This window comes from Acanthisitta chloris, unplaced genomic scaffold, assembly GCF_000695815.1.
Source record: "Acanthisitta chloris isolate BGI_N310 unplaced genomic scaffold, ASM69581v1 scaffold20279, whole genome shotgun sequence".
Classification (NCBI taxonomy): Eukaryota; Metazoa; Chordata; class Aves; order Passeriformes; family Acanthisittidae; genus Acanthisitta; species Acanthisitta chloris.
In genome coordinates, this window is record NW_008691106.1 from 1 (window position 1) to 9,994 (window position 9,994).

At 44.0% G+C, this 9,994-nt stretch overlaps 1 protein-coding gene across 1 annotated transcript in view; it reads left to right on the forward strand.

Moving 5' to 3' along the window:
• The first annotated feature begins 258 nt into the window (after positions 1-258).
• BUB1B (BUB1 mitotic checkpoint serine/threonine kinase B) overlaps positions 259-9,994 on the forward strand; it is a 19,848-nt gene continuing 10,112 nt past the window's right edge. Inside the window, exons 1-14 of the mRNA XM_009082123.1 lie at positions 259-401; positions 740-799; positions 1,032-1,176; positions 1,933-2,129; positions 2,213-2,391; positions 2,507-2,700; positions 4,532-4,626; positions 6,291-6,520; positions 6,796-6,908; positions 7,447-7,544; positions 7,834-7,886; positions 8,349-8,420; positions 8,661-8,745; positions 9,102-9,204. Coding sequence (XP_009080371.1) covers positions 259-401; positions 740-799; positions 1,032-1,176; positions 1,933-2,129; positions 2,213-2,391; positions 2,507-2,700; positions 4,532-4,626; positions 6,291-6,520; positions 6,796-6,908; positions 7,447-7,544; positions 7,834-7,886; positions 8,349-8,420; positions 8,661-8,745; positions 9,102-9,204 — 1,767 coding nt within the window. The remainder of the gene's footprint in view (positions 402-739; positions 800-1,031; positions 1,177-1,932; positions 2,130-2,212; positions 2,392-2,506; positions 2,701-4,531; positions 4,627-6,290; positions 6,521-6,795; positions 6,909-7,446; positions 7,545-7,833; positions 7,887-8,348; positions 8,421-8,660; positions 8,746-9,101; positions 9,205-9,994) is intronic.

A 9,994-nucleotide genomic window follows, 5' to 3' on the forward strand; every position in this document is an offset into this window, starting at 1 on the left:
GCGGGAAGCAGCCCGATCTTAGTGGCCTGCCTGAGGTTCTTCATTATAAAAATTAGTTCTTGTTCATATAATCCCCATGGAGGGGAGTTAAACCCCAAATTCCGTCTAAAATTTGCGGCCTAACCGGTGTGCGGCGGGCGCACAGAGTGGGGTGGAGGGGCTGAGGAAGGGCAGATCCGTGAAGTTTCGGGTCAGTTTCCTTCTAACGCGTCAATTTTTGGGTTTTGTTGGTGGTGCAGCATTTCAGGGCGAGGCGCCATGTCCGAGGAGTACGACCACGAGTGGGAGCTGAGCAAGGAGAACGTGCAGCCCCTGAGGCAGGGCCGGCTGATGTCCAGCTTGCAGGAGGCACTGGCTCACCAGAACTCCTCCAGCCACACTGCTGTGCAGCTCAAAAAACAGTGAGTGATCTTACACCACCTCCTTTCTCCTTCTCCTCCTCCATCCTCCTCGTTTTTTCTGTGTCTTATTTAACTGTACTAATCTCATCGGCATTAAAAAGGCATAAAAGAAGTTTAATAAGTGATGTCTCACACTCCAGGTGTTCCGGGCTACTCACTGTAGCTGCTCTGTGGTACAGACTGCAACTTGTGGGTGTGCAGTGGTGCATTTAAACAGCAAACGCTATGGAGATTCAGTTGTGCCTTTAATGATAGTCATTAAGTCTTAGTTTAGAGAGTAGAAAATATATTTACGGTGATCCATGTGTGTTTATTGGGTGGAAATCTTTATCTTTCAGGGAGTTTGAATCAGAAATCCGATTTTACTCCGGAGATGATCCTCTGGATGTGTGGGACCGGTAAGTTTCCTCGTATTTCAGGAAAAAGATTGGAAAGGTCACATATCCTTGTAAAAGTGTGGGGGAAAACATTCTAATTTAATAAGAAACTCATTAAAAATGATTTTCCACAACCTCTTTTTTTAGTGATTTGTTGTGTTTTAATACTATGCCCGTTATTTGTTCTGAATCTCCTTATGTTGGATGGGAAGTTGCTCAGCACTGACTTCCTGTGAATATGTTCCTTCTCTAGATACATCAAGTGGACGGAGCAAACCTTCCCCCAGGGCGGGAAGGATGGCAACCTGGCCGCGATCCTGGAGAGGGCAGTGAAAGCCCTCTATGAGCAGCAGCGGTACTACAAAGATCCTCGCTACCTTCGGCTCTGGCTCAAGTTTGTGAGTGCTTTGTGGCTCTCTCCCGGGTGTGGCTTGTTCTTGGGACTTTGCACAGGCCTAAGCTGAGTTTTGTGACAGCAGAGTCAAAGGATGTTGTACAACCAGTGCAATGTTAGATGTATCTCTCTGCAAACATGTCACTCTTGAATTCTACTGCTCGTTTTCTGTAGGATCTTCAGACTGTTTTAGGGTCATTCTCTTTGGATAGCTGCAAACTCCAGAAGTTTTGTTTTGGAAAGCATGGTTTGAATAAACAACCATTTGTTTAAAGAGAAAGGAAGGTTACTTAAAGATGTATTTTAGGTGTAGTATCTGTCCTACCACTTATTTTAGCTTCTCATGGTCTGCATCCCCATCCTGTGTTTTAGCAAAACTAAGCTGAGCGTGTTCTGGTCCTGCCCTGCCTCTCCTTTCTGGTATACTTGTTGTTCTCGTTGTCCTAAAGCATCATTTCTCCAGGTTTAGCTGCCTGAGCTGATTTGCCGCTTCCAGACCAGATAAGGAATATGTTGTACTTACCTAAAGATAAAATAATTGTTCTCAGGAATATTAATATGACACAGAACAAATCACTGAATTACCTCAGAATCAAATAAAAATCTGAGAAAGGGTAAAATCCCCTCCCCTGGCCTTAGAGCTGCTCCCACCAGGCCTGTATGGAATTCGGTGGTGGTTTGCTGGAGGCATCACAGCACAGGCATCGGGTGGAATCCTTTGCAATCCAACGTGGTTATTGACATCCTTGGGTTGTTCCAGGGAAACTACTGTACCGAGCCCTTGGATCTGTACAGCTACCTGCGCAGCCAGGAGATCGGCACCTCGCTGGCACTGCTCTACATCACCTGGGCAGAAGTACTGGAGGACAGAGGGAGCTTTAAAAAAGCAGATCTGATATTCCAAGAAGGGCTTCAGTGCAAGGCCGAGCCTTTGGACAAGCTCCAGTCCCACCACAGGTAAGGGAAGAACTTACTCCTAGGTTCTTCCCTGGGTTCCTGGTACAGGGAAGGTTATGCTGAGTTCTGCCGTGTTTTTGCAGGCAGTTTCAGGCCCGTGTGTCTCGGCAGGCACTGCTGGCACTTGAGCAAAGTCCAGATGGAAATGATACAGGTCTGCTGGAAGTTGCAGAGCCTCAGAGAAGCTCATTGGCAGATCTCAAAGGCAGAGGGAAGAAAACAGTGAGAGCCCCAATTTGTCGTGTGGGAGATGCTCTTAAAGGTACATTGCAGAGCTGAAACAACCTATTGTTGGAAGTGTTACATCTTTTTGTCATGGAATTTGCAACAGAATGTGACAGCTGGAGGGTAGTTTACATAAATCTTTTTCCTCATAGCCACGAACCCAACCAGAAGGCTCCAGCCCCAAACTTCTCAGCAGCTATCAAATACTGCTGGGTTTGTTGTGTTCGATGAAAATTCAGCGTCTGGGCCCGCGATTCCCATGCCTTCATCACAGTCCTGGGCAGCACCTCCAGCTCCCAGGGCCAAGGAGAATGAACTCAGTGCGGGACCTTGGAACTCTGGCAGGGTAAGGAGGCTCAGAATGACTGGGAAAAGAGGAAGGTGTGTGTATGCTGATAACCTCTGATCCCTGAGACAGTGGTCATGTCTTTCTCCCTTGCCTGGGGTTTGTGTCTATTTGTAATACAGATTTAATCATAGAATCCTGGAATGGTTTGGATTGGAAACAACCTTAAAGTCCATCCAATCCCATGCCCTGCCATGGGACACTTTCCACTAGCTCAGGTTGCTCCAAGCCCCATTCAACCTGGCCTGGAGCCCTTCCGGGGATGGAGCATCCACAGCTTCTCTGGGCAACCTGTGCCAGTGCCTCAGCACCCTCACATGGAAGAATTCCTTCCCAATGTCTAATCCAAGCTCACCCTCCTTCAGCTGAAGGCTGTTCCCCCTCCAAGCCCTTGTGAACAGTCCCTCTCCTGAAGATTCCCTGGCTATGGGTAACCTATTGCAGTTTAGCAAGCTGATATTGCTAGAAGTTTACAAAACTCTCTGGAATTAATCAAGAAACTATTTCTTGCTAATCAGAAAAGTTAGTAGAGGTGTCGTGCCAAACTGTGTGGAGGGCAGGAAAGGAATGTAAGAGGGAAAACACTAGCCAAGGAAAGGGAGAAAGCCAGGCATGAGTTAAGTCTGTAGGAAAGAAGAGTAAGAGTTAAATGATACCATAAAATACAACCTGAAGGAAGGGCTGGTGGCCTGTGTTATGAAATGAGGCATGTGCAGCATTCTGTGTGTTAGGAAGTGCTTGTGAGAGAACAGGAGAGTGGAGATCAAAAGAATTGTACCAATGGAATACTTACCCTGCCAGTTGATGACAGAAAGTAGATTCCAATGGTCTAAAGTAATGCAGGAGACATGGAAAGAAACAGCTGTGCTACAGGTGTTTAAGCTCTTCTAGGGAAATGATCCAAGGCATTATCTGAAGGGAGTTAATCCTGTGAAATCCTAGGTACTCAGTTAACTCCCAGTGTTCTTTCGAGCTTAGAGAGGAAGAATAGAAAGTAATCAGACATTAAAAATATTATAGTTGTTATAAGTGAAGCCTGGAAACAAAAACTAGGATCAGGGGAGGGATGCAAATAGGCTAAAATTGATGGGAACTCCAGGAATATTACTCTGATACAAAGCAATTTGATGAAATGGATGGAGAAGTTCAGTAAATCACAGGTTTAATTTAGCTGAGAAGAATGAGGAGGAATTATTAATGTGAAACTTCTTTTATCAGTTGCTTTGGGCTGCTGAATACATTCATTCTGGTCTCCAAAAGCTTTCATATGTCTTTTAATGCCTGCCCTCAGAGTTCTCTCTGTTCCCTCTTAATGAAAACTGTTCCATTTAATTTAAGAAAAAAAAAATATATCCTGCTAGTAGCAGACGAGTTGAGGATGTTTAATTCCCCCTCACTGAAGGGTACTGAAAGAATAACTTGGGTTAATGCTATGAGCTAATACAAGTTGCACAGAGGAAAGAGGTTTCTCTTTTACTGCTGGAGTAAATAGTTTGGAAAATGATGGAGTTGGTTTGTGAAGTATTCCCACCATGTAACTTTTTGTGCTGAAGAGTCATGGGGAATTTCAAACAGGGAGATGAGAGCAGTGTGCTGTCAGGCTAAGTTCCAGAGGTCTGACCTTGGGAGCAGTTCAGGGGTGGTGCTGGCATGGCCTCTCAGGGCTGACAAGGACAGGAGAAAGAATATTATCAAAGCATTGGAACAGTCTTGGCTGAAAAATGAGGTCTGTTGTGTTTGTGGAAAACAGACAAGAGGAACACCTGGAATATCCAGCTTGACCAGTCTAAAAATGAACCTTGAAGCTGCTAATGTTGCCTTTCCTCCCCAGCGTCCTCGCAGCACTGCAAGTTCTGGGACAGGAGCTCCCCACCCACTGCCCAGCTTCACCCCCTACGTGGACGAGTCAGCTCAGCCACAGATGATGTGAGTCTCAAGCTGGAAATGGGGATTGCATTAGGAATTGTCAAAGCTGCTTCCTGAGATTCTGACATGTTTTGCCAAGCCTTGAGATCTACAAGAATTTAAAAACCTGGGAGCCTGAGAGCAATTAGTGCTCCAGCTTGATGGCAAAGGCTTCACTGGAGGTTGCATGAGGACATGGGAAGTGTTCCCAGCACTGCTCATGATGTGGGAGCCTGTATCATATTTATATATGCTAATTAGCTTAACAGCTTAACTCGGTGTGTTCGCATAAAACCACAGTTACCTGTCCTAGGGTGCTGTTTGCTGTGGAGCAGCCCCAAACCAAGGCAGGCTCATGGCAGGTTTTCTGTCTTGGGAACTCTGCACAGTATTTCTGGAGTTTTATTCTGATACAAGCTGTCAGAGTTGCCATGACAACAGTGTTGCTTAGGTCGTGGAGGAGTGAGTGTGCTGCTTTGCCTGAAATTACCTCCCTGAAATGCTGATAAATCCCAGGAGATGGGGTGGTTTGGTTAGGGCAGGGGAGAATGCATTATTTTGCAAAGTTGCTGTACCTTTCTGTGGCTAATGATTGCCATGGAATACACAGGCCCTTCCTGAGAGAGAAGTGGAAGAGACTGATATTACAATTTCCACGACTCTGAATTGCATGGAATCAGGGAATGGTGAGAGGTTAACAGCATGGATTGCAAGTGGACTGCAGAATAGCTCTGACCAAGGACATGATATAGTTTAGTTGAAGAATATGTAAAAAAATTAAATTTCTGTTTAAACTGTGAGACTGTTTCTTGCTCCTGAAAGTCGATGATGGCACCAAATTAAGTCTTTGGTACACTGCTGTCTTGGATGAAGATTTGTTCCCTACAGAAGGCAGGGAGAGGGAAGGAGTGGGTGGAAACTGCACATCATGCTAAATTAGCTCTAAGCCACTTAGGCAGAGGCTTTGTATGTAGTTCCATATTATGCAGTTGAAAGTTAAAATGTAGATTTATTTATTTTTCCTGCCTTTGAGCCCATTTCCTCGTGATGCCAAAAACCAGATCAAGTCTGAAAGTCCTATGTGGAAACTGTAAACACGATGCAGATCACACTGTCACCACATCCTTGTGTGGGTTTTTGTGTGTGTTTGGGGTTTTTTTGTAATGGGCTCTTCATTTCTGTCACTCAGCACACCAAACATGCTTCCCCTCTTCTGGTATCTTGAATCTCCCATTTTTTTCTTAACCTAATATACCAGGTGTAGTCTAGTCCAAGATCTTCCATTTTTAAGTCCCTTTTTCTTCCTTGCCCCTCTTCTCTCAGATCACTCTGGTTTGTGGGAGGATTAGGGACTTGTCACCTCTGTGGTCACACAGATTGCTGGAGTGAAATGAAACTCAGACTCTGCTCCAGAACACACAACAATTCAGAGCATGATAAAAATGTTATTTGCTCCTGACTGGACCTTACTCTAACACTGTGGTTTGGGTTTGTTTTTTGACTGTTTTGTTTTATTTATTACACAGTTCTGAGTTATGTGCTGGCCTTTTATGTACTGTCATTCCCGTTTCCTTGTTGATTTTTTCTAGCAGATGCTGAAATTAGCCCTGTTCTCCCCTGTGCCTGCTTTTCTGTGCTGCAGGGAAGCACACATAACCCAAGTCATAAATTGATGCCTGTTTCAGGACTCCCTGCAAGATTGATCCCAGCATAAACTACGTGCTAAGTGCTCGCAAACCCGAGAGAGAGGAGGATCCACTCCGGCGAGTGCAGCAGCAGCGGCAGCAGGACCCTCAGGACAGGAAAGAGATGGTCATGTACTGCAAAGATAAGATTTATGCTGGAGTTGACGAATTCTCTTTTGAAGAGCTCCGAGCTGAAATCTACAGGAAGAAAACAAAGAAGAAAGCTGAAGGTATGCTCCAAAATGGGCTAAGTCAGACTTTGGAGTGTGGAATCAGAAGCTTGTATTTGCTTCTGTCTGTTATTGCAGCTGCTTTTCATTTCCTGCTGGAAGAGATATTTAACTGCTCTGAGGCCCAGGGACAGTAAAATATCTGACAGCTTTACACAGAAGCTGTGAAACTGGGAAAGACCATGGGAGGTTTTGGCTCTTTTGCAAGCTATTTAGGCTTTAGCCGCAGAGTGTATGTGAAATATGATTGGGCCTTACAAGCTTTTCTCCTTTAGAGGAGATGCAAGCCCTAGCAGAGAAGAAAGAAGAAATACAAAGGAAAATTGAGGAGCTGGAGAAGAAGTTAAAGAAGAAAGAAGATGATAAGCAGCAACAACCACACGAACAAGTATTGTCCTGATTTAACTGTTCTTTTACAAATAGTTGCAATTTTGAATAAAAGTGCCAAAGGAAGAACAATATCTCATATGTTTCTTGTTGGCTAACACATTTTAAACTCCTTTTGAAAGGATGCTTCACTAACAAAGTATGTTCACACTCTCTCTCTCTCCTCCTTCCCCATTTCCAAAACCATGCCATAGTAGTAAATCTTTTAAATAATGGAACACAAAACATTGTGACTTTGATGTCACAATGAAGCTACATAACTGCTTACATATATCTTTAGCAGCTGCAGGATAGCTAAAATCTCTTGTGAAATTTATATACAGTTGCAAAGAGTAAAATAATATGTTTTAACTATACTGAGAAATAAAAATGGACTTTTCCATGCATGTGAATTAAGTACAAATAAAAATGTCAAAAGACAACTATTAATCTCTGAGGGTTTTAGCTACCTGCACAGGATTATCATAATGTTTATGGAGCTTTGTTGCATGGTGTGTGATTCCATCACTGTAGAACCAAGTATGGTTGTGTTTCTGTAGGCACCAGAGGTAACAGAAGTTTCAGCATCTATGGGACTGCAAGGATTAACCTTATTCAGTGCAAGAGAAGCTGGGGAGAAACCACCTCCACTGCAAAGGTAATTCAGGATTTTCTTCACTAGCAACGAGAGTATTTGGGTGGACAATTAGTGTGAGTAACATGGATCACTAGCAGCCTGTGCCCACAGGCAGGACGGAACAGGCCCCTGGGTGTCAGCCTGCAGCCAGGATCTGTCATCCCTCTGCATGTATTTTTGTTATTTGTCCCAGGGATCTTAACTTCTTGCAAGTAGCACATGTCAGCTTGACTTGGCCGTTTTACAGAGTTTACTTGTGGTTTATGAAGGTGTGTAAAACAGAAGAAACAAGTTTATGTCTCTTTCACAGTGAATTCCAGGTCTGTGAAGATACTCAGCTACATAAACTGTCTTGTTCTGGGGGTAAGTATTTAAATGTTTGCCATTAAGAAGGTGATGGTAAAGGAAGTGTTCTTTTATATGAATAGCAAGACTGCAGCAATCTGGAAACAAGTCCAGGTGGATTAGAAGATTGAAAATGAGGATGTGCTAGTAGAGCCTTTAACCATATTTATCAAAAGACTGAGCAACTGAGGTCTGAGATCTGTCACTGAGCAGAAGAGCTTTTTTCTTTCAGTAGCTGGAGAGCTTTCTGCCATCCTTCATACAGGCAGTCTCACAGCAATCTCAAGAGTTTAATGCTACCATTAGATTGGCACTATCTTAAGTCCTTTTTCCTCAGAGGATTTGGCAGAGGGATACAACCAGAAATTCTATATTCACTTTTGTTGTTGGGGGGGTAAGTGCTGAAGTAATTTAATTTTGACCCAAATTGACTCCTATTTCTGCTGACAGAGTTTATCCTGACTCCTGATGTGTGTCCAGACACCCAGAGTGGAAATGTGTTTGTGTACTCCGAGGAGGAGCAGGGGCATGAGGCCAACCTTGAGAACAAAGGTACAAATTCTGAAGCACACTCTAAGATGAGTAAGTGAGCTCACATAAGGTGGTGGTGAAGGTGTGGTTCATTCATGTGACAGAACTAAGTCTTTTGAAATAGATTTAACTATAGTTAAAGTTCTGTAACTTCCTGCTAGGACCGGTATTTGTAAGATTGTGTATTAAATAATTTAACTAGCATTGGATACACTTTTGTGGCTAACCTGTTGATAAGAGCCCTTTGGTTTGTCCTTGCAGCTGTAGCTCTGCTCCCCCCACTGGCTCCGGCTCCATTTTTCTCTATATTCGATGAATCCTCTACTTTGACAAATCAGAATATAAGGTAGAATTATTCAAGACCTAGAATTGAGAGGGAGGGAAAACTGAAGTATCAAAGCACTTTCTTTAGCAGCTGGAAGAACTCTTCCTTAGAGGGGTGTGGGGTGGTGTTTGTTTATATTTGTGTTTATGTCATTACTGGGAGACCATGATGAGGAAATACTCTCCTGTTGTTCCTCCTCAGCCTAGAACTATTTCAGCTGCTGTATAAACTGTTCATTCTGGAGAGCTGTATATGTTGCATTCTGCAGTAGAATATGATAGATTGAAGTGATAAGTAGATTTAAACTCTTGAGAGGAATCTGTTGGAGATCGGAAGTTGCTCTAATAAGTGTTTAACAGAATGTAACTTTATCCTAGTGGCTCTGCAGCTCGTTCCCAGAAGAGCACTCGTCGCCCTCTTGCTGTGCGAAAACCTTTGGATTCTCTAACTGCAAAGGAGAACGTATCACCAGAAGTCTGTGTAAGGAAACTCTTTACCCCACAGCAGATTCGCTGTGAATGAGAAAGCAGCACAATCTGTCACACTGAGCGAGCTTGGCTGGACTGGTGTGATGTGCATGCAGCAAGGATTCCAAACTGCTGTCTGGCATGGCAGTACTTGAGCTGGGTGATGCTGAGACTGCACTGGAAATGTCATGTTGTAGTCTGAGCTGAGGAGGATTTCACATACAGCTACAACATGAAACACTTCGCAGGGTTAGGCATGGGAAGCATCACACTTTTGGTTCTAGAGTAAGTCTGGGCAACTGCATAGTTGTGCTTTACGTGCTTTGTATGTCTTCAATGCCCAGCATTTGATAAACACTTAATAAATGTGCTTGTAACTGACTGAAATGCGTTTATGAATTATGCAGTGGTAGATATTAAGGAGCGTTTAACTGCTCTGCAGCACTCTAGAAAGCCACAAAGCTTCTCTCTCTAGGTGGAGAAAATAAGCAATTACAGTTAGGGTTCAATGACTCCATCTGAATGAGCAATGTACAAAAGAAATCCTTCCCTGTGAGAGTGCTGAGGCACTGGCCCAGGTTGCCCAGAGAAGCTGTGGCTGCCTCATCCCTGGGAGTGTTCCAGGCCAGGTTGGATGGGGCTTGGAGCAACCTGGGCTGGTGGAAGGTGTTCCTGCCCATGGCAGGGGGTGGGATGAGATGATCCTTAAGGTCCTTCCACCCCTAACCAGTCTGGGTTCTGTAATACAGTTTCTGAAGACTGAGTGTCACTTTCATGTTGGAAGGTGATGGAGTGGATGAAAA